General features: G+C 41.3%; 1 protein-coding gene across 1 annotated transcript in view; it reads right to left on the bottom strand.

Moving 5' to 3' along the window:
• Positions 1-25,422, bottom strand: part of LOC140005058 (uncharacterized) — a 41,313-nt gene extending 15,891 nt beyond the window's left edge. Inside the window, exon 1 of the mRNA XM_072045170.1 lies at positions 25,269-25,422. Coding sequence (XP_071901271.1) covers positions 25,269-25,422 — 154 coding nt within the window. The remainder of the gene's footprint in view (positions 1-25,268) is intronic.
• Positions 25,423-25,786: the final 364 nt, after the last annotated feature.

Below are 25,786 nucleotides of genomic sequence, written 5' to 3'. Positions count from 1 at the left end.
GACCTAAAACCAATATGGACGACATGAATTGGTAGAAGGTGGTAGAAAGATGACTCCAACAGAGGTGACTACTCTAATGGATAGGTCGGTAGAACAATCAGGACTTTTGCGAGATTGCTCAAATACCCTTGCCAAAGCAAGTAAAGGAACGAAATTCTCACAATAAGAAAATCGAAAAGAACAATTTGATTAATCCATCGAGTCTCCCTTAATGTTTACAAAGCAAGCCTTTATATAGGTAAAACTAATGAAACCCTAATATCCGAAACCCTAATATCGAAAACTAGATGGTCGGCTACTCCTTGGACAAGGTGGGCCGATCCATGGACTCAATAAAAAAAGGCCTAGTGGTTCGGCCATCCTTAAACAAAGGTGGGCTGAATCCATGGCTAACAAAAAGGACTAATCTAAACTTAGGACTCCTAACACTAAGGCCTAATCGGCCATGGCCCACTTGGCTCTTCATAGGCTCTCTTCACGGGGTTGGATCATCATGTAGACAACTGGGTTATCATCTTCCAAGCCTTCAATGTCTCGATGAACTCCTTGTTGGTCTTGAACATTCCGCACAAGGGCTTGGAGTGATTTCTTGAATTGCTTAGCCCGTGCAGTGTGATTGGGCCCAATGATAGTCGAACTAGGTCATTGCGTGGGCCAAGGTCTGTGCACACATCACCATGTACTCATGTTCACTGCGACTATATATTAGAATATCATCAAAGTAAACAATGACAAATTTCCCAATGAAAGGCCTCAAGACATGGTTCATTAACCGCATGAATGTGCTAGGGGCGTTAGTCAACCCAAAAGGCATGACTAGCCACTCATAGAGACCATGTTTGGTTTTGATTGTCGTTTTCCATTCATCACTTTCTTTCATCCTAATTTGATGATAGCCACTCCTTAAATCAATTTTAGTGAATATAATAGCACCATCGAGTTCATCAAGCATACCATCTAGTCTAGAAATGGGGTGATGATATTTAATAGTAATGTTAACGGCCCTACAGTCAGTGCACATGCGCCAGGTACCATCCTTTTTGGGGACAAGTATCATAGGCACAACACAAGGACTTAGACTTTTACCCAACCTTTACCTAATAGGCCATCAACTTGTCGTTGAAGCTCCTTTGTCTCCTCGGAACCCATGCGGTAAGCCGATTTGTTGGGTAGTGGTGCTCCAGGAATCAGGTCTATTTGGTGCTCAATCCCTCGAATGGGTGGTAAACCATCAAGGACCTCATCAGGGAACACATCCTCGAATTCCTATAAAAGAGCAACTATACTCGAAGGCAATGCCTTATCGAGCTCAGCAACATCTAAAAGCACATGTTTACAAATCATGAGAAGTACGGGCTGATCAGAATTCACAACTTTTCTAACGTCCTTAGCCTTAATGATCATGTTTTGCTTCCTAGTGGTAGGTGTAATGGGTGAATTGTCATGCGTAACACTAGGTGTGATCACTTGTAGAAGTGGAGCTTTTGCCAGGGTTGACCACCTTTTATTTCCTCCTTTGACGGTCCTGTTCACACTCTTTTTGCAACTTAAGTTGGTCCTCATACACTTGTGCAGGTGTGAGTGGTGTGAGGACCTTACGTTTGCCATCGTGCAAAAGTGTGTACTTATTTGCCCTTCCATCGAATGTGACGTGTTTGTCAAATTGCCTGGGTCTCCCCAAGATGACATGTGTAGCGTGCATAGGCACTACGTCACACACGACTTCATCAATGTAAGTACCAATTGAGAAGGGAACGCGTACCTGTTTGAAGACACGTACTTCTCCGTCCTCACTTAGCCATTGGAGGCGGTAAGGGTATGGATGTCTAGTAGTTGTAATCCCTAAACTCTCAACCATGAGCAACCTTGCCACATTCGTGCAACTCCTACCATCGATGATGAGGCTACACACTTTGTCACCTACTTTGCAACTAGTGTAAAATAAGTTCTCTCTTTGTAGTTGCTCGTTCTCCTTAACTCGGGTGGTTTGCACTCGTCGTGCCACCAAGCAACATACTTCTCCATGTGTAGGAGAGCAATCCTCCTTAGCCGAGTTTTCCTCCAGGCAGTCACCTTTGATTAATCCCGACATCTCTTCACAATCGTCGTCATCGGACACGATCTCGCCATTGTGAGTAATTAGCATGACCTTTTGGTTGGGACATTGAGACTGAATATGTCCAAACCCTTGGCATTTAAAACACTTGATATCCCTACTCCTCTTAGGAGTCTCATGTGATGCCTTAGAAGTGGACCTGGGTGCTTCAACAGCTTTGTTAGGGGTGGAATAGGAGTTTCGGTTAGGAGCATTGCCTTGAATTCAGCCAGAAGAAGTTGGTGCGGCCGAATTTCCAGCTTCGTGGGTCGCTCTCCGTGGTTGGTTGCCCCTCCATGAAGTCGAGTTGGAAGATTGGAAGGCACAGGCTCCTCGTCTTAGTTTCTTACCCCTCTCCGCCTTGATAGCGAATTCAAGAACGTCATGCATGTCCAAATAATGTTGGAGCTCCAAGGCTTCTTGAAGGTCAGGGTTGAGACCTCTAAGAAGCCTAGTCATGGTTGCTTCACTATCTTCTTGAAGGTTCGCCCTCATCATGGCCATTTAGATCTCCTTGTAGTAATCCTCCACACTCATGTTACCTTGAGTGAGGGTCTGAAGTTTGGCATGGAGATCTCGATTGTAGTAGCTTGGAACGAATCTCTTACGCATCAATGCCTTGAGCTCTCGCCAAGTTTGGACTCGTGGTTCTCCCATTCTCCTCCTATGGGTCCTCACTTGGTCCTGCCAGACTAAGGCATAGTCGGTGAACTCAACGGTAGCAACTTTCACTTTTTGTTCCTCGCTATAATCGTAGCAGTCGAAGACCATCTCGATGCGGCCTTCCCATTCCAAGTAAGCTTCAGGGCCACTTTTGCCTTTGAAAGCGGGCACTTGAATTTTAAGTCCCTTGAGTTCGTTCTTAGACGTGTCCCCTCTAGGCTTCTTGGGTCGTTCCTCATTCTTACTAGCGGAGTAGCCCTCGCTAGTCCCTCTTTATGCTTTGCAAAAGGTTAGTAACAAGAAAAATAATGCAAGTATATCCTCACTTCACTCCCTTAGTGTATCACTCTCTCTCGTGTTTTTCATTCAAAACACTCTTTAAAGATCTTACCCAATACCTTTACCTGTCGGTTTAGGTAGGTGAGAAATGCCGTTCAAGTCCAATAATCGTCACCAACTTTTTCCACAAGAGTAATCAAGTAGGCAAAACACAAATGGTCGTAGAGAATGAAGTAGAAAGGGCAAATTTGTAAAAGATAGGGCGGCGGACAGCAAGGGAAAAGACGCCAATGTGAACACAAGGACAAAGAAACCCTAGCTTCCTAAAAGGTAGGAGTAGATTCCTAAAATGTAGGAGAGAAAGTAGGAGAGTCTTCCTAAAACAAAGGAGCTATCCAAGTGTTCTTACTTAGTTTCCTAGAGTGATTTTGGAAAACAAGTTAGTTTTGGAAATTCTTTAGAAAATCTTTCTTGAACAACCTTTAGAAACTCCCAAATTCCTCACCAAGCAGACTTGCAAATCAGATTTGGTATTTTCCTTGTCCACCGAAATTTTCCAGATTTTTTCTCCTTCCAAATTCCCTTACCAAGGTCGGTTACTCCCTCATAAAAACCCCTCTCACAGCCGCACTCCCCCTCACAATCAATTCGGCCTTTTTTTACTCTCAAGAAGCAAGCACTTCGGTCCTTCCTCCCTTGCGCAACACCCAATCAATTTCGGCCTTTGGTTCAAGACAATGGCATTCTCAAGAGGGTGTGAGCAATGTCACTCAAGCCTCCCCCCAACGGGCTGCTCAAGAATCTTTCAAGAAATTTATTCCCAAACCAAGAAAGCCTTTCACCACCGCTAGGGAGTATAGCAAATTGTTTATTCGAAGGGAGGTACAAGTGTTCAAGGCTCAAGGTGATCAAGAACCTCAAGAACTGCGAACGGTGGTACAAGTGATCAAGGCTCAAAGTGATCAAGAATTTCAAGAAGAGGTAGGTCAAAACTTTTGAATTCCTTTCCTTGTGCAAATTTCTGGTTTGGTTTAGAAACAAGACATAATGGTATTTGTCTTGGCAATAAAAGAACTGAGTTCTTCCTCTTTCTTGTTCGGCCCTCTTGTCCTACCCGAATGGCCTTCTTTCTTTTCTTTTCGTTTCTATTTTTTTTTACGTAAAGAACAACTCAAACACTTGGCCGAATGAGTAAGATTCCAAAAATTTTGTCAGCTCTCCAATGTACTCTTTCAATCCTTCAAGAACTAGCAAGATACGTTTCAAGGTTTCAAGAACTTCAAGGTAGTAACCAAGAACTTCAAGAACCTTAAAAATCTTGTAGATTCTCTTCAAGATTCACAACTCCAACAAGTTTTTACCAAAAACCAGATTAGGAAAATTAAATAAAACAACTTGGATAACCGAAATAAACTTGGACAGAATTGGAAACAAGAACCCTAGCGCACAACACAAACCCTAGCCACACAAAGAAACCCTAGCCGCTGCCCCTTGAACTTGCTTTTGTTCACGGACAGGTTGAGGCTTCCACTGCACGCACTACTTGGACAGAATTTTGGTGCAACAAGCGATGCAAGCTATGGTCAGATTTGCCAAGGCAACAACTTCACACGCATGGACAGATTTGACACAAAATCCTAGCTAGGATTGAGGGTAACTATCGACTTATTACCAAGAAGCAAATGCGGGCAGATTGTATGCAACTAGCGACTCAACAACAAGGGCCAAGTTGCGGACAGAATTACAGCTCAATAAACGACCTAAAACACAGACAGAATTGTGACTCAACAAATGATGAAACACAGACAGAATTGGAACCAATTAACGACTCGACAACACAGGCAAGTTCCGGGCAGATTGGTGACAATCTATGGCCAGAATTTTGACGCAACACGAAACACAAAACGGCGGACAGATTTGTTTTTTTCTCTCTTTTTTTTGATGAATGCGGACTCAAATGGATAGTTTATGCTTGACAACGATGAAACACTAACCCAAACAGAATTTTGATGGAACACAAGAACAAGGCCGCGGATAGAATTGTTTCCAACGAAAACGATGCAACAAGAACAACAACGAGAATAAACAATTTTTTTTTTGTTTTTGGAATAATGCAGCGGAAATAACACAAACCCTAATGACAAAACTACGAAAAGCAAGGATATAACGAAAGATACCTCAACCAAAGCTCTGAAACCAACTGATACAGTCCTCGATCAACTCATTTCGAGACACATAGCACTTTGTCCAAGGATCTAGCGAGGTCAACCGTCCAATTTTCTCTTGGATGATGACGTGGCTCCCCTATCCGCAGTCCACGTGTCCACCCCGAGCATCTTTGATATTTCAAAGATGCTCGGGGCAGACACGTGGACGGTGGATAGGGGGGCCACGTCAGACCCATCAAAGATGCTCGGGGCGGACATGTGGACGGTGGATAGGGGGCCACGTCAGACCCATCATGAGGATGGCCCAATACAATCTCGGACATTGAATTACGGATCTGGCCCAAGGACGTTCTAGGTCCAATCAATATCCCAAGTGGGCTACAACATTTCAGCGGAGCAGTTGGGCCACCACGTGCTCCTTGGCATGTACTTTGCACTTCGCATGGGAAGCCTTCGATTCATCCGCACCATCCTCTGAATCTGACAGGGTTCCCTTGAGCTCCCCAACCTTGGATTGCGGGACCTAAAACCAATACGGATGACATGAATTGGTAGAAAGCGGTAGAACGACAACTCCAACAGAGGTGGTTACTTTAATGGATAGGTCGGTAGAACAATCAAGGACAAGACGCAAGATTGATTAAACACGCTTGGCAAGAGCAAGTAAGGCTCGAAATTCTCACAAGGAAGAAAGTTGAAAGACTAAGCAATTTTATTCATAAAACGTCTACCCTAAAACCTTACAAAGCAAGCATTTTTATAGGCTAAGGGTTACTAAAACTCTAAGGGAAACATGAAAGGGAAATTTAGCCATCTTGGGGTCAAGATGGCCTGGCCCATGCTCTACTAAATAAACTAATCCAACTCTATTAGACACTAAGGCCTACTGTTGGAAAATACATTCAAAGAGCTACAACTTTCCAGAAGACACCATTACAGGATTCAGAATACAAGTCAGTCAAATTCGAGCCTCAAGTTGCTGCTTCAACCATCACAAGACAGAACAGGTATGCAGTTTTCAGTTAACTTTGAAAAATCACCATAAATCATACAGACAGAAACAGGGTCTGAAATTTTTACGGTTTGTAATTCTATGAATCTAGTTTCAATGCAAGAAACAGAACTCAATTCCGACTTTCTACATCAAGATATAGCAAATTTCCCGAGACTGCGCAGAAGCTCCCGCGAAAATTTTGACAGCACTTCCCCTTGTCTGTCTTTACTTTTCCAACCAAACCTCAACACCCACTCACTTCTCAACTCCACTACAATTACACCCACAAATCACAAGCTATCAAACACCTTTAATTAGAGCCACAATACCCTTCAAAAACAACCAAATGGTAGCTCAACAAAGAAACCCTAAAGCTGGAATTTTCCGTACAAAGCGGGAATTTTTCACAAATAGCTACAATTTACGCATCAAAGCTTCATTCTAGACCATTCTAAGCCATCATCCATGGCCAACCAATATTAAACATATAAAATAGAAAAATCATGAATAAAAATAAAAATTCACCAATCTCTACCAAAAGTCATGAAATATCACCTAAAACCATCCCTTTAACTCACACAAGCCACTAATTGCACATTATCAAGATGAAAGGAAAGGTTCCTTGGTCACTTACCTTGAAAACCCAAGAAAAGGCCCAACTTAGCACCACTTTCTTCCAAACCACTTCACCAACAACCTTACTACTACTAAACTAAGGGTTTTTATGGAGGAAATTCAAGTTTAATTGGTTGGATTTAGAGGTTGAGCAAGATTGAGAGTTGAGAGTTTTCTTTTCTTTTCTTCCAAGAGAGGGCCGCCGGCCAAGAAGCTTGAAAATGAAGATGATTTTGGGTCAATTTTGATTAATTGGTAAAGTTAATGAATAGTAGTCAAAGTCCAAGATTTAACCACAAAGTGACACTTGTCACTTCTTTTAATGCAAAGCTATCCTTTTGTCTCTCCAACTCTCATCCATTTGGTAACCTCTAATTATCTCTTAACACCTAGTAAATTAATCCCTAAATACTAAACTTAACCTAATTGGGCGAATTTTATCGAACTTACCGCACTAGTGGGTCTCACATCTGGTATACATTCCTAAAACCTCATGAACTAACTTATACTAGGAAAATACTTTTAAAAACCCTATTTACTCATAAAATTATTTAGAAAAATTTTCTAATAAAGAAAATGCATAAAAGGCGTGTAATTAAATAAAATAAAGACTAGAAAATAAGAAAATTCACGAGTTCTCACATTTTGTCAATAAAGTTTGTTATTTTTTATTCTTCTTCTTGAGAGAGAATTCGAGCCTTTTACTTGCTTCGGCAAGGGTTGTGAGCAATCTTGCGTCTTGTCCTAGATTGTTCTACCGACCTATCCATTAGAGTAATCACCTCTGTGGAGTCGTCGTTCTACCACCTATAATCAAATCGTGTCATCTGTTTGATTCTAGGTTCCGCAATCCAAGCGTTGGACAACCTCGCTAGATCCTTGGGCAAACGTACCACGTGCCTCGAAACAAGTTGATCGAGGACCGTATCACATTTTGTTTGCTAACCGGCTAACATGTGTTTTGTTTAGTATCTCTTTGTTTGTCTAGATTAAACAAAGTCAAGTAGGGTTGGTCATGGCATGTTCCTTCCCGAAGTCACTTGGACACTTTGTGAGTTTCCATGGAGTTTGTCTTCTAGGAACTAAATCTCTTTGGCATCCATTCATGGAACAATGTCTTTTCACACCTGTCTGCGCTATTGGAGGATTCATTCGAGCTCATCTTAAAAGGGAAATTCCAGGTGTTGATGAGAAGTGTAAAGGACTAGGACCGGAATCCCAAGTAATCAATTGGGGGAAGGAATATCAAAGTGTCAAAGGAAGTTTTCTCATTTAAATCTTGTTCTACACCTTCTTACCATCTAGCTAATAATGTCCCATTAGTCCTTTACCCGATTTTTGAATTGTTTCAAGTTGAAGGTTATTTTGTTTTGGTAGGTTGTAACGCTGTCCAAAATTTTTCAACTATGGTTAAAGACTTGCAACCCGATTTCGTGCTTATTCCTGTTGAAAGTGGTGCACGCTCGTGCTTCTTCACATGTCCAAAAGCTGGTCACAACGAGCTTACTTCACCAACTCCAACTTGCGCAAATTCATGCCAAACGTATGGAGTGCGTTTCACTTCATTGCTGCCACTTATGTCGGGTGATGCCCACAAATGTGTCAATCAAGATCCGAATGTTGGTCTTACATCACTGGTTCGTGCTTCTAGGGAAGTGCAACCCGATTGGTTCAATGTTCCACCTCCAAATAGGCAAGTTATGCCAAATCAACGACAACTAGGGACGAATCATACCACCTTGAACAACCCGATTCGGAATTTCTCTTGCTCCCATAAGCATCATTATGAAGATCCTTATCTTGTACATGAGAATGGTAAGTTGTTGCACAATTGTATGCCTATGACCACTAACTATGAGATTTATTGTGTAGGTGACAATATGACAATCCATGGCCAACGGCTGATTAGAGAGCTTTGGATTGCTACCTGGAAGTTTCGCGAGCCTTACACAAGCTCTTTCCTATCTTGGCGCATGTCTTTGTTTGAGAGCCACATGAAGCTGACCAAACGGCATTTAACTTGGCTCTGATACCAACTGATACTGTCCTCGATCAACTCGTTTCGAGACACGTAGCACGTTTGCCCAAGGATCTAACGAGGTTATCCAACGATTGGATTGCGGAACCTAGAATCAAATGAGCGATACGATTTGATTGAAGGTGGTAGAACGACGACTCCAATTGAAGGTGGTTACTCCAACGAATAGGTCGGTAGAACAATCAAGGACAAGACGCGAGATTACTCAATAACCTTGCCAATAGCAAGTAGGGGCTCGAATTCTCTCTCAAGAGGAAATCGAAAATTACTCAAAATTTATTGATAAAACATCTACCTTCATGCTTACAAAGCAAGCCTTTATATGGGCAAAACTAATGGAACCCTAATATCCGAAACCCTAATATCGAAAAGCTAGATGGTCGGGCACTCCTTGGACAAGGTGGGCCGATCCATGGACTCAATAAAAAAAAGGGCCTAGTGGTTCGGCCATCCTTAGACAAAGGTGGGCTGAATCCATGGCTAACAAAAAGGACTAATCTTACTTAAGACTCCTAACACTAAGGCCTAATCGGCCATGACCCACTTGGCTTGTCACGGCCTCTCTTCACGGGCTTGGATCATCGTGTAGACAACTGGGTTATCACCTTCCAAGTCTTCAATGTCTTGATAAACTCCTTATTGGTCTTGAACATTCCGCACAAGGGCTTGGAGTGATTCCTTGAATTGCTTAGCCCATGCACGTGTAACTGGGCCCAATGGTACTCGAACTGGGTCATTACCTGGGCCAAGGTCCGTGCACATATCAGTCCCTTCCTCTTGAGAAGGATTTGTCCTCAAATCTAGATGGGGGATGAAAGATACTAACAAGAGTTAGTAGTATGACAACTCAAATCGACAGTGCGTTTGGAGGTCAGCCAAGTTGGGAAAAATGAAAGGTCACGATCCAAGTTAAATGCCGTTTGGTCCGCTTCAGAGTCTCCAAACAGGATTTTCAAAGTGGTATGGATTGTCATATTGTCAAATTTCGAATTGGGTTGTTCAAGGTGGTATGATTCGTCCCTGGTTGTCGCTGATTTGGCACAACTTGCCTATCTGGAGGTTGACATTGAACCAAGTGATGTAAGACCAACATTCGAATCTTGATTGACACATTTGTGGGCATCACCCGACATAAGTGGCAGCAATGAAGTGAAACGCACTCCATACATTTGGCATGAATTTGCGCAAGTTTGAATTGGTGAAGTAAGCTCGTGGTGACCAGCTTTTGGACATGTGAAGAAGCAGGAACGTGCACCACTTTCAGCAGGAATAAGCATGAAATCGGGTTGCAAGTCTTTAACCGTAGTTGGAAAATTTTGGACAGCGTTACAACCTATAAAAACAAAATAACCTTCAACTTGAAACAATTCAGAAATCGGGTAAAGGACTAATGGGACATTATTAGCTAGATGGTAAGAAGGTGTAGAACAAGATTTAAATGAGAAAACTTCCTTTGACACTTGGAGCAACCTTGAGATTCTTTTCGGGAGGAGTGGCCAAGGTCACGTATATCAAAAAAGGCGTGTCCCTTCGTGGCCATCTCTCCAACCGTAAGTTGCTCCAAGTGTGAATCCAACACTTGGCTAAGTCTTTCCATCATGGAATCAATCAATGCCTTAGCCCCACTTCGGAATTCGGCCTTTGATTCACGAAGCTTTGACTCAATTCGAAAATTCTCAAACTCCTTGTCTTGATTGTCAAGACACTTCTTAGATGAATCTCATTTGCTTGAGGTTGACCTCGATTTAGATGCTCGACACACACTTCTTTGCTCCTTCTCATACTCATCACAATCTCGTTTATACCTTTCATATATACACGAAGCATGGTAACGTTCCATCTCCTCCCGGAGTGAACGAAACTCACGTTGTGAACTAGATTCCATGGAACTGTGCTTGGGAGTAGGCCGCTTGGAACCCCTCCTCTTGAGAGGCTCATTCTCCAACAATTCTTGGTTGTATGAGTAAGAGGCAACTCCGCTAGGCATGATTAAGTGACCTGAAAAAATGGTTAGCAAAGAAGAGGAATTTTCCTCCCACACACAAGCTCGCGCATGTACACTCTACTCTTGTGTATCACTCATCCTCGTATGTTCACTCAAAGCACTCTAATGATCTTACCAAAATTCCTTTACCTGTCGAATTGGGTAGTTGAGAAATGCCACACAAAGATCCAACAATTGTCACCTAACTTTTCCACAAGAGTAATCAAGAACAAGGACCAATTTGGGAACAATTTGGACACGATGGTGTAGGGTTTTGGCAATTTCCTAAGGCTGACAGATTTGGAATACGCGAGAATGGAAAAAGAAATAAGAAAATCCCTAGTTTCCTAATTTGAATGGACTTGGTAAAGTGGAAAAATGAGAGTTATCCAAGCTGTCCACTAGTTTCCTAATTGAATTTGGAAACAAGTTAGTTTTTGGAAACCTTTTAGAAAACCTTTTCTTCTTGAAACAACTTTTAGAAACTTTCAAATTCCCTCCAAGAAGAATTACGCAAATCTGATTGGTTTAGGAAACCTTTTGGAAAAATCCCTTACTTCCAAATTCCCTCCAAGAAGGATTGCGCAAATCTGATTGGTTTAGGAAACCTTTTTGGAAAAATCCCTTTCCTTCTTGTAACAACTTTTAGAAGGTTCCAAATTCTACTTCAAGTAGTATTGCGCAAATCAGAATTTCCTTCCCCCAATTCGGTTGCCTTCCTCTTTTTTTTTTCTTGTTTTGTTTTGCCAACCGATTCTTCCTTCTCCTTTTTTTTCCTTTTTTTTCGTTTCTATTTTGTTCCCCTTTCCTTTTTTGTTTGACTTGTAACAAACAAACACAACACAAAGCTTTGACCGAATGGATTATTTTTCTAGATTTTTGTTCGGCCAATTCAATTGCACAGGACACCTTCAAGAACTTCAAGATCCTTCAAGAACTTCCAAAGTAATTACCAAGAACTTCAAGATTGGTATCAAGAACTTCAAGAAACCCTAGATTCTTGTAGGTTCTCACAAGATCCACAAATACCAACAAGTTTAAACCAAAGTCAGATTTGAAAACAAGTAGAAACAACTTGGATGACTCATGAACCAACTTGGACAGATTAGGAAATAAGAACCTTAGCGCAAAAACAAAGCCCTAGCTGCAAGGAAAACCCTAGCCGCCCAAGGTCCGACCTTCTTGCTGCCCAAGCGTCGCTCAACCACTCAAGACAGTTTGGCATGAAACAAGACACAAGATTATGGATAGAATTTGAAGACAACTAACGACTCAATGCCACAAACAAGTCGCGGCCAGATTTGACGCGCACAAGTGATGCTAACGGCCTGGAATTTTGATTATCAACAAGCACGCACAAGGGATACACAAACGACCAGCACTTGATACAACAAACTACTATGGACAAATTTGAACCAAATGACTCACACAACAAAACAAACGACTCGGACAGAAATATTTGACATCGAAGGAACACGAACCAAACAGAAATTTAGCAATGCAAGAACGAATGAAGGTGCGGACAGCAATCGTTTTCTTTTTTTTTTTGAACGGTGAAAGGACAACACTACGGACAGAATGTAGTGGACAACAAAACACAAAACGCTGAACAGATTTGACGGCAACGAAACAACAACGAATGCCGGACAGAAACTTTATCAGCGGAACAAGGAAAACTAAGACAAAAACTACGGATATAACGGAAGATACCTCCACCAAAGCTCTGAAGCCAACTGATATGGTCCTTGATTAACTAGTTTCGAGACACGTAGCACGTTTGTCCAAGGATCTAGCGAGGTTGTCCAACGCTTGGATTGCGGAACCTAGAATCAAACGGGCAACATGATTTGATTGAAGGTGGTAGAACGATGACTCCAATTGAAGGTGGTTACTCCAACGGATAGGTCGGTAGAACAATCAAGGACAAGATGCGAAATTGCTCAATAACCCTTGCCAATAGCAAGTAGGGGCTCGAATTCTCTTCAAAAATTACTCAAACTTTATTGATAAAACGTCTACCTTCATGCTTACAAAGCAAGCCTTTATATAGGCAAAACTAATGGAACCCTAATATCCGAAACCCTAATATCGAAAAACTAGATGGTCGGCCACTCCTTGGACAAGGTGGTCCAATCCATGGACTCAATAAAAAAAGTGCCTAGTGGTTCGGCCATCCTTAGACAAAGGTGGGCAGAATCTATGGCTAACAAAAAGGACTAATCTAACTTAAGACTCCTGACAATTGGCCATGACCCACTTGGCTTGTCACGAACTCTCTTCACGGGCTTGGATCATCATGTAGACAACTAGGTTATCACCTTCCAAGCCTTCAATGTCTCGATGAACTGCTTGTTGGTCTTGAACATTCCGCACAAGGGCTTGGAGTGATTCCTTGAATTGCTTAGCCCATGCACGTGTAACTGGGCCCAATGGTACTCGAACTAGGTCATTGCGTGGGCCAAGGTCCACGCACACATAACCATGATGGAACAATCATTAAGGTCTTGAACAAATTAGTAATTTTGGAGTCAAGATTGGTATCAAGAACTTCAAGAAACCCTAGATTCTTGTTGGTTCTCACAAGATCCACAAATACCAACAAGTTTAAACCAAAGTCAGATTTGAAAACAAGTAGAAACAACTTGGATGACTCATGAACCAACTTGGACAGATTAGGAAATAAGAACCTTAGCGCAAAAACAAAGCCCTAGCTGCAAGGAAAACCCTAGCCGCCCAAGGTCCGACCTTCTTGCTGCCCAAGTGTCGCTCAACTACTCAAGACAGTTTGGCATGAAACAAGACACAAGATTATGGACAGAATTTGAAGACAACTAACGACTCAATGCCACAAACAAGCCGCGGCCATATTTGACGCACACAAGTGATGCTAACGGCCTAGAATTTTGATTATCAACAAGCATGCACAAGGGATACACAAACGACCAGCACTTGATGCAACAAACTACTACGGACAGATTTGAACCAAACGACTCACACAACAAAACAAACGACTCGGACAGAAATATTTGACATCGAAGGAACATGAACCAAACAGAAATTTAACAACGCAAGAACGAATGAAGGTGCGGACAGCAATCATTTTCTTTTTTTTTTGAACGGTGAAAAGACAAAACTACGGACAGAATGTAGTGGACAACAAAACACAAAACGCCGAACAGATTTGACAACAACGAAGCAACAATAAACGCCGGACAGAATTAAAGGCAACGATGATACACAATAAGCAGACAGAAGCTTTATGTTCTTTTTTTAAAAAAAAAAAAGAAGTGCTAGCGGAACAAGGAAAACTAAGACAAAAACTACGGATATAACGGAAGATACCTCCACCAAAGCTCTGAAGCCAACTGATACGTCCTCGATCAACTCGTTTCGAGAAACGTAGCACGTTTGCCCAAGGATCTAGCGAGGTTGTCCAATGCTTGGATTGCGGCACCTAGAATCAAACGGGCGACACAATTTGATTGAAGGTGGTAGAACGACGACTCCAATTGAAGGTGGTTACTCCAACGGATAGGTCGGTAGAACAATCAAGGACAGACGCGAGATTGCTCAATAACCCTTGCCAATAGCAAGTAGGGGCTCGAATTCTCTCTCAAGAGGAAATCGAAAATTACACAAACTTTATTGATAAAACGTTTGCCCCCAAACCTTACAAAGAAAGCCTTTTTTATAGGCTAAGGGTTAATAAAACCTAGGGAAGATAGGAAAGGGAATTCGGCCATCTTGGGTTAAGATGGGCCGGCCCATGCTCTACTAAAACAAACTAATCCAACTCTAATTAACCGTAATCTAACACTAAGACCTAAGGCCCTATTCGGCCAACTCACTTGGAGGCCCACTTGACTCTTCATGGGTTTGAATCATGGTGTAGATAACTTGACTCTACATGATCTTGGATCATGGTGTAGATAACTTGATTGTCTCCTTCCAAGCCTTTAATATCTCTATGAAAGCCTTGGGTCGAGGCTGCCATCCATCTTGCCATCCGTGCACACATTAGAATGTGATGCTTCTGGTGTAGGTATTGGCACTATCCTCATGCAAGACAAGAGGCCTTGTGCATTCTTCAGTGAGAAGTTAGGAGGAGCTGCACTGAACTACCCCACGTATGACAAAGAGCTTTATGCACTTGTAAGAGCATTGGAGACCTGGCAACACTACCTCCGCCCAAGGGAGTTTGTGATACATACTGATCACGAATCCTTGAAATTTCTCAAGGGCCAACCAAAGTTAAGCAAGCGCCATGCCAAATGGGTAAGTTTCATCAACATCTTCTCCTATGTCATTAAGTAAAAAACTGGCAAAACGAATATGGTAGTTGATGCCTTATCTCGTAAACATTCCTTGTTTGTTGTTCTTGATGCCAAGTTGTTAAGGTTTGAGATGCTCAAGGAGATATATGCCCATGACCATGACTTTGGGGAAGTCTATGCATCTTGTATGAAGAGTCCACATGAAAAGTATTTCTTGCACAATGGATTTTTGTTTTATGTGGATAAGTTGTGTGTCCCTAACTCTTTCATTCGTGATTTTTTGATTCGAGAGGCACATAGTGGTGGTCTCATGGGACACTTTGGCATTGCTAAGACTCTAGCCATATTACAAGAGCACTTTTACTGGCCTCACATGCGTAGAGATGTCGAACGCATGGTTGGTCGATGTGTCACTTGTCATAAGGCGAAGTTTAAAACAAATCCATACGGCCTGTATACCCCATTGCCTATTCCTCACTATCCTTAGGTAGACTTGTCTATGGACTTTGTCTTAGGACTACCTAGGTCACCAAGGGGTAATGATTCCATCTTTGTCGTGGTTGATAGATTCTCTAAGATGGCACATTTTATCGCCTGTCACAAAACTGACGATGCATCTCATATTGCTAATTTGTTCTTCAAAGAAATTGTCCGTCTGCATGGCATGCCTAAGACCATTGTTAGTGATAGAGATGTACAATTCTTGAGTTACTTTTGGAAAACTTTGTGGTCTAAACTTGGCACTAGATTGTTATTCTCCACCACCAGTCATCCACAAAGTGATGGACAAATGGAAGTTGTCAATCTACTTTAGGCTTTGATTAAAAAGAATCTTAAATCTTGGGAAGAGTGTTTGCCTCACGTTGAATTTGCTTACAATCGAACTGTTCATAGTGCCACACACTACTCACCGTTTGAGATCATTTATGGTTTTAACCCCCTGACCCCCCTGGATTTGGTATCCTTACCTTCCTCTGAGCACACAAGCTTAGATGGGAAAAAGAAAGCTAATTTTGTGCGCAGGTTACATGAAGCCGTTCGAGCAAACATTGAGAAGCGTACTCAGCAATACATCTAGGAAGCCAACAAGCACCGTCGTAAGATGGTTTTTGAGCCTGGAGACTGGGTTTGGCTACACTTGAGAAAAGAGAGATTCCCCAAGCAGTGTCAAAACAAGTTATCCCCAAGAGGTGATAGACTGATACAGTTCTCGATCAACTTATTTCGAGACATGTAGCACGCTTGCCCAAGGATCTAGCGAGGTTGTCTAGTTTAGACAACGCTTACAAATTTGAGCTACTTGGGGAGTACAATGTTGGCGCTACCTTCAATGTCACGAATTTGAGCCCGTTTCTTGACGAGGAGGATTCAGATTTGAGGGCAAATCCTTCTCAAGAGGAGGGGATTGATGTGTGCACGGATCAGAGCCCACGCAATGACCTAGTCCGAGTTCCATTGGGCCCAGTCACACGTGCACGAGCCATGCTCTTCAAAGAATCCCTCCAAGGCCTTGTCCGAATTGTCCAAGGCTAACATGGAGTCCATAGAGATATTGAAGGCTTAGAAGGAGACAATCAAGTTATCTACAGCATGATCCAATCCCATGAAGAGACAAGTGGACCTCCAAGAGAGTTGGCCGAGTAGGGCCTTAGGCCTTAGTGTCTAATAGAATTGGATTAGTTTATTTAGTAGAGCATGGGCCTGCCCATCTTGACCCCAAGATGGCCGAATTTCCCTTTCCTATTTTCCTTAGGGTTTTAGTAACCCTTAGCCTATAAAAAGGCTTGCTTTGTAAGGTTTTAGGGTAGACGTTTATGAATAAAATTGCTTAGTCTTTCGACTTTCTTGCTTGTGAGAATTTCGAGCCTTACTTGCTCTTGGCAAGGGTGTTTGAGCAATCTTGCGTCTTGTCCTTGATTGTTCTACCGACCTATCCATTAGAGTAACCACCTCTATTGGAGTCATCGTTCTACCGCCTTCTACCAATTCATGTCATCCGTATTGGTTTTAGGTCCTGCAATCCAAGCGTTGGACAACCTCACTAGATCCTTGGGCAAACGTGCTACGTGTCTCGAAATGATTTGATCGAGGACCGTATCAAAGTAAATGCATAGAACACATTGAAAATAACATACTTTCTTTATATACATATCATAGCAATTCACATATCTTATGGGACATTAACCCTAGGTGTATATATTCAATAATAAGGGTCCCAAATATCACTAATATCCTCAATATATCCCAAGTCCAGACTATTCGTATCTCCCTGTGCCTTGGCTTTCGCCATCCAAACTTATCCTACTATTACTCAGGATATCGACTTAAAATAAAGGTATCACTCTTTGGTACTCGGGTACAGGAATCTGCAAATATGATAATTCACCACTCGAGTTAGCTAGACTCAAGAGGAAATCAACCACTTTTAAGATTCCTACCTAACATACATATCTAAGGTCCCCACCAATATACATTTGTTCCACACTTAACAAGCCAATCCCCACAGTCCGAGAATCCTCTCCCGGTAGGAGCTCAATAAGAGCTCTGATACCATCTATGACGATCCCACCTCTCCCTGGGACGTACCCTAGGGTTTAGCGGACCGCCTGCTCAGCTCTCGACAGGACTCGCTCACTCACATCAAATAAAATAGGGTGCAACCTCAATAATAAACGAAATAACAGTTCCCAAGTTTGGAACATACAAATACATTCATTTCTATCTCAACTATCCATACAATCTCAAATATATCAAACGATTTAAGTTCTCACATTCAACCCTAATCGAGCGACTAGTGTGAGTACAATTACAAAATTTCAAAAAAACTAGACTATGCTAGCCTGTACCAGTCTCACGCCTTACTCGTATCCCCTGTAAGGAAAACAAATGGCGTGGAATGAGCTAAAAGCTCATTGAGGTTCCAAATGGCAAGTTGACCATTATTTAAAAGGACAAGTAAGCGAGCATAACAAGTTCATAAAATTGAGCAACGACTCTTCAAGTAGCAAATTTCAAAATGAGCGAGTGTAAAGTTTTTCAAAAGAAACAATAACCCGATAAGTAATAATCATGTCAAAGGATAAGGATACGGATGGCTCTCAAGAGCTAAGTTCCCATTGCTTCATCAGAGCTTGATCAAGTAGTAGTTGACACTCCGTCAACTTTCACGTAAAGTAACCAATCCAGTAGAGCACCACTTAGTTACAATCTCCGTCCACTAACCAAACCCCCTACTGGGCTCAAAATCCTCAATAAACACTGGTGATAATACTCGAGTATACCGATTAATCGAGAGGATAACACTCCACTCGACAACACTAACTACCCAGGGTTCATTATCTAATCGGCCAGACCTTTGCCGACTCGACTCAATTAACTAACCACAGGGTTTCTAGAATTCCAGACAAAATACAACTCATATACATGTATATCAATTCAATTGAAATCATTGAACATGAATATATCACATTAAGGCAAGTGCGATAAAGTACACTCTTGCCCTATCAATCTACTCATATATCATGTAATCACATTGGTCAAGTATTAAACACAAGTGTCAAGTTCAATCAGGTATTTGGAAGCACTCTGTGATAGCCCCACTTCCCCCTAAGGTGAACCAAAGGGTTCGGCGGACTGCCTGCCCAACTCTCGCCAGTACTCATTCAAACTCTTCAAAAGAAATAAGAAATAACCTCAAGGATAAAAAAAAAACAATTCCCAAACTTGAAACGCATACTTACATTCATTTCTATCTCAAAATAATATACAATCCCAAAAATAACAAAACTTTAAGTTCCAATACTTCCAACCCTAATCAAGCACTAGAGCGTGTACAAGTTCCAAAATTCAAAAGGACCAGTCTGTGCTATGTTATACAGGTCTCTCGCCCTTGCTCGCATCTCCTGTAAGGAAAACAAAACTAACAAAATGAGCTAAAAGCCCAGTGAGGTCTTGTATGCATAATCCAAGCAATTAAACAAGACATTAATAAGATAATAACAAGTCATTTAGAAAACATTCATAATATAAAGCAGTGATAACACATTCATTAAAAAGATACATGCTCGCAAGGAGCCTTTCGTTCATTCATTCCACCAATCATTTCCTTAATCCTCCAGCATTAAAATAATTTCATTTGTAAGTAAAAACCCCTCATTTACATTACCACTCGTTCACTCATTTCATTTCACCCCCTTCCGGACGTTGGCCGGACTTCACCCGATAACATGGTATACTCGAGTATACCAAACATTCACCCAGGGTCACCAAATTACCCGATCGAGTCCGCTTCTGACTCGAGTCGATCGGTAACGATGGGTAGGGGTCCAGTTCAGCCAAAAGACTTACATTCATGTGCAAATAGCATTCAATCATTTGATCATTGAAATTTTCACATTCATTTAGGTCGAATGCGATAAAGTACACACTCGCCTAGCAAAATTCATTTTGGCAATCATTTACAACATTTAACATTTAATCAAACATTCACAAATAGTCATATAGTCACAACATTCCACATATACATAGGAAACATAATGTACAAAGAACACTCACCTATTTATGCAAAATAACGTCCAAAGTATCCTTCCGGACACACCTTCAATCACCAAGGAACCCTAATAGTAATCAAAAGAACACATTATGTTTCAACCATCAAAAACCTAAGTGATTCAAAGAGAATCCAAATACGTACTAGTGCAATACATAAATATGAGTTTTAAAGTGAAAAGTGTATATTTAGATTAAAGGATATGAGTAACTAAGGGTTTTCCAAACCAAACATAAAACTATACTCAAAAAGGTTTTTAAAAAAAATCATCGGAAAACAAATGAACAGTGCCACGTCAGAATCCGGCCGGATTCAAGGTAGTGAACATTCCAAATTTTTTTCTTCTTCCCCTGTCAATTCGGCCAGCAATCCGACCAAGAGTTGGCCGGATATACGGCATGATATGAAAAGTCAATTTTTTTCAAATTTTCGTAAAGCTTTTTGTTTGGCTCGAAACTAACACATATGCAAAGAAATAACATATAACAAGTGTCTTGGGTAAAATCATATGAAAAGGAAGCTGAACAAACCCTAAATGCACACCTAAAACCTCGCTTGATAAAATTAGGTTTTGCAGCCGAGAAACCTTGGCAATTCTTCTTTGTTTCGGGGAAGAAATAAGTAAACATTTGAAGTTCAAAACTTGACATTTGTAACTAAGTATCATGCTTAAAACGGTTGTCACATTCACCATGCGAAAAGGTACAAGTTCAAATGGAATCTAGTTCAAGTAACACCATTAAAGTGGACCTAAGTGAGTCTAAGAAAAGTAAGTACAACATATCCCCAAATCACATTTCAAATCTCACTTTTACTTATTCAAACTTCAAGAAAATAAATGGACAGCATTTCCCCTTAATTTCTTCACTTTCCATCCTACAATCAAAGACCAAATCTCATCCCAAATCAAATACAATTTCACATACAAATCATAGGCGATAAAACACCTTTCGGCATAACAACCACAACCGAAGCTATACTTATCGGATGGAAACGAATCTTATGGCGTTTCGAAGCCAAGACATATACCTACATTCCTTATGAAGGCCTCCAAAGCCAAATTGTGACGACCCCACTTCTCCCAAGGGCGAACCCAAGGGTATCGGCGGGTCGCCTGCCTAACTCGCGCCATGACTCAAAAACTTAAAGCAATAAAAGCTAGATAAACCAAAAGAGTACTATATACAGTATATATAATCCCAAAAGAGTTCTAATTACATCTTCAAGAGAAGTTATCCAACTATTACATCACCTTATGATCATGACCAAAATCAGAAAATAAACTCGAAGAAGGGTCCTTATACGGATCACTAAAATAAGGAAAAACATCTTAACTATCCCACTATTACAAGCAAACCGAACTATACTAGTGAATGTGTCAAGACGTTCCCCACGTCGGCCCCTGCTAAAGAAAACAAAGGGAAAGGGGTTAGCTATATGCTTAGTAAGTAAACAGGGGTAAAATCATAAATTACACATTCGAATAAACATATAAATCCAAATATTTCACATCAATACAGAAATGTAACATCACAATGGTAGGATACGGGTTGGCTCCAAAGCCAAGTCGTTTGCCATGCGTGACCTCCTGCCGACACTCCGTCAACCACAAATAATGGTCCGTAGAACTCCACTTGTACTCCCACCGTACACCTTATCACCCTTACTGGCCAGTCACCTCACAAAATGGCTCGAGCAAACGAAATTGAGCTTGGTTCACAAGCTCGGTTCACAAACTTGGTTCACATGCTCGGTGAACCGGATTCACAAACTTGGTGACCTCAAACTAGGTTGGACTGACTTCGACCAAGCCCTGACCGGCTCGAATAGTCCATCTAGGTCTTGAGATCGACCTCAAACTCACAAACCTCACAAAATCACCCAAAAGTCACCCCGAGCTACAAGCTCGAGGGTTTCAGTTCCAAAATAGTTCATATACATATGCCATGTACAAATATGTGTGCAAATTAGGGTTTAGGTCGAGTGCGATAAAGTACACCCTCGCCTAGGTACCCTTTTCAAACATATCAAAACACATAAGCAACTAAAGCATAAGAATGGCCTGAATACTTACTTCAAAACAAAGATATCAAAAGGTGTTCAATTTATGTCACGTAGAGTAGCTAGTGGGCCTCACCGGCTCCGTTTAGCTCACCACCGTCTGAAATAGAAGATTGCATCACAATATATCACAAACGGCTATTAGAATGCATAAATCAAGCAAAACAGCAAAATTGGCACACGCAAGTGCGGAAACGGCATAAGGAAACGGAAATGGCAGCATAACCGTTTTGGTGTCAAAAACTGTTTTGAACACAATTGAAGCTACGGGTGTCGGATCAAAGTGCATGAGGTACCGTTACGAAGTTAAGAGGAAGGGCTACAATTTTCATGAAGACGCCTTAATCTAGATCTGAATGGAAGTAGGTCGAAATTATGGAAAGCAGTACCAGAAGTTTGCATTTTAAGGTGACGGACAGGGTCTCTTTGCTAGGCCATAACTCACAGATCACAAATCCAAATCAAGAAATTCCAAAGGTGTTGGAAAGCTATGTCATAATGCTAAAACTTTTATGTTCTGGACAAAACCTGAATCAATACAGAGCATGGGCAAAAATGGGTCCAAAGTTCCTATCAGAACTGTCCAAATTCAAAGGCAGTTCTGACAACCGATTTTAGTTTGATCATAACTGAAGCTACGAAACTCAGAGTTGTATGTACTTTATACCGTTTCGTAGCTAAGACTAAGATCTACATTTCTTATGAAGGAATCAACACCCAGTTCACACGTTATCGAAGTGAACTAAACACGGTCAGAGGGAAAATCAAGAAACGTAGCAAAATCCTGGGTTTAGAACAGAAGTGAAGGTTTTGTCCATAACTCAGGATCTACTGATCGGATTTGGCTGAAATTTTGAAGGCACATCAAGGTCTTAATGGGTTACAACGTTTATGTTTTGGGAAAACCCTGAATCCATACCTAACATCAAGAAAAATGGAGCCAAAGTTCAGATGCTGAACTGCCCTTGTTTCCAGTTTTACCGGTTTTGCAGACCGCAACCACACAGTCCGTTTCTATGGTTCTTATGCAAGTTTTTCAACCAAATTCGTACCAAATAAACACACATATACCAGCTTCTACATGGCCTACTAATGGTCCGAAATTTCCCCTCCCAAGTCAATACAAAATTACCAAACACTAACCATAATCCCTAACCTAACTTCATTTGCACCAATGAACTTAATCTAACATCCAACTAACCAAACCCTAACCAACTAAACTCTAGCCAAGCTAAACCAACCTAATGGAGACTAGGGTTTCATGGTCCAAACCAGATTTTTGCTAGGAAGCAACCAAACAAATGAGGCACATCAACAAACACATCAATTGCAAGCTAAATAACACAAGAGTAGAACTAATTCACATGTGTATCACTAAACCTTAAATAGGGCAGCCATAACCAAAAGTTTTGGAGCAATAAACCACCAATATAAACCATGGAAACATCTTTATTTCCATCATATATTCTCCATAACAACTTCCAACCACAACAAAAGCATCACTTCTCATGGTTTCAAGCCTTAAGCACCAAGAGTTTGCTTTCAAAGAAGATGATTTACCTTCTAGTTGCAAGTTTCCTAGGTTGTTCTTCCAAAACTCAAGCTCCAAGTGGTTTTTTCAAGATCCAAGCTCAAGATTAAAGGAAACAAATGCAAGAAACAAAAACTTTTCTCTCTTTTTTTTCCTACTCTCTCTCACGGTTTTCCCTCTCTCTCTCTCTCCCTTAGTTTATTTTGTTTTGTTTCTTATGATTATCTTGCATAAGAAGATGATACATTTAAGTCAAAGCCATGGAGGATATTTTCCATCCTAACCAATCACATAAAAGTTCCTCAATTGCCCTTTTAGCCCCTTGCACTCCAACTTTACATTAAATCAACTCTAGCCCTTAAACATTTATTTTCTCTTTCTTACTCCTTTTCTCTCAAACATTTTATAATCTTTCAATTAACTCCATAGGTTACTAACTTAATCTAATCTAAAACACTTGACCACACTTAATTATTTCACTAATCACCCTCCTACATTAATCACCTATACTTAAACATACTTTATCCCACATAAAAGCAATTAAACAATAACCTTTTTGTCAAGGGGAAAATTAGGGTTTAAACCCAACTTAAAACTTCTAATAAATCATAACACTGGAGGTTTTACTCATTTAGGGTTTCTAACCTTCTTAAACTTATTTAACCTATATAAAATGGATCAAATCCTATACTTACCTATACTAAAACACACACTAGCATAACTAACTTTAATTACAACTTGAACTTGTGATTAATACAAAACTAGGGTTTCAATCCTAGCCGAGATTAGGGTTTTCTCCTTAGCCTTAAAACTCAATTTTACTGCACAAATAATGAATATCACCTAATAACAAACTTAAGAATTGACTGGGGTCTCACAACCTCCCCCACCTAGAACAATTTCGTCCTCGAAATTAATTCCTTTGCTCGCGAATCATGAAATGTAGGGTTTACAAAAGTGCGCAGCATCGGTGTCTATTAAGCACTTGCGGTACGCCGAAAAGAGAAAGCATACCTTCGATGACTGCCAACGGGTCAGTCACTTCTTGCTGACCCATTGCATATACTCTAGCTGGTCCTTTGGGTCGATTTTCCCCTGCATTTGACGGCTTAGTTGTGGTCCCTTCAGTCGGTGGCTTAGGTCTCTCTTTTTGCATCTTAGGGCATTGGGCAATCAGATGTTCCGTGCTACCACATTTAAAGCATTTTCGTACCGAACTATTTTTCCAACAATTTTCATCGGTGTGATTGTCCCCACAGAAACCACAAGTCAGCTTAATGCCCGCACTTGACCCTCCACTCTGGGCACTCCTCTGGGGCTCTTGCCCTACCTGACCTCTCCCAAAGTTATTCAGAATCCTTGCAAGTCGTGGACCATCTGTTCCTTTACTCGTCTTAAAAGGTGACTTGTTTCTCAAGTTTTGTCCGGTCGCAACGTTGGAGCTAGGTTGTTTTCTTTTTCGGTCATGGAAAGCTTTTACTTGTCCCCTAGCTGTCTCAATTCTTTGTGCTTTTTCTAGTGCCTGACTGAATGTGTCCAGCTGTGCGGCCGCTAGGGCTTCCTGGATTTCCACATTTAAACCTTGAACGAAGCGGCGGATTCGTTTTTGCTCCGTTAGCACCAGCTCTGGGGCAAAGCAAGAGAGTTTTGTAAACTGGGTTTCATCTCCGCCACACTAGATGCCCCTTGACGCAGGTGAATAAAATTATCTTCTCGTTTTTCTTGTACAATGGGCGGCAGATATTTTTCGTTAAATTCCCGTGTAAAATTAACCCATGTCCACGGGATCTGTTCGCGCTCCCACTTGGCTTTAATCACATTCCACCAAGCTCGACCCCCTCAAACTGAAAAACAGCAAAAGATATCTGTCGTTCCTCCGAATACCCAAGTGCAGCAAATATATCCATCATACGGTCCATCCAACTCTCTGCTAGGTCAAGGTCAGGTCCACCTATAAATTTTGGGGGTACAAATTTTTGGAACCGTTCTAAAGCACGGTCCTCTCCCTCATGATTACCCGGATTATGTACAAGGTTCCCGGTACTGCTTCCCTGGCCCTGTTGATTTACCATTCGCTGGATGGCTATAGCTACTTGATCCGGCTCATTGTTATTTTCTCCTTCAGAGCCTCGTCCTTGCCCTCTATCTCTACCTCGCCTACTGGAGTCCATTTAGGGGTAAAAGTCTATAAGTCGAAACATAACGTGTACTTATTATCCAAACTATGAACAAAATAAGGGACACATAGCATATGCACAAAAGACGCGCAAAAGATAAGTTCAAAAGATTATACTCAAATATATACATATATTTACGAAGTCACACCAAAAGATATACAGGTTATCCGACGTCCGGTCGGTACAAAACCCATTATTTACATGAGCACTCCGGCTCCAAAAATGTAGTCAACCACCAGGTAACAAAAGAAACCAGGTATACTGGTTATAACAAAATAAACATGTCAGATAATCAAAAGGCAATCCCATCAACGGCCCTACGCGTCTTGCCTAGGGCCCCGATTCCTAACGGAACCTA

Source organism: Coffea arabica, chromosome 1c (assembly GCF_036785885.1).
Source record: "Coffea arabica cultivar ET-39 chromosome 1c, Coffea Arabica ET-39 HiFi, whole genome shotgun sequence".
In the NCBI taxonomy this organism is placed as follows: Eukaryota; Viridiplantae; Streptophyta; class Magnoliopsida; order Gentianales; family Rubiaceae; genus Coffea; species Coffea arabica.
Note: the sequence above shows the minus strand (reverse complement) of the source record. Positions and strands in the feature narration are given on the sequence as shown.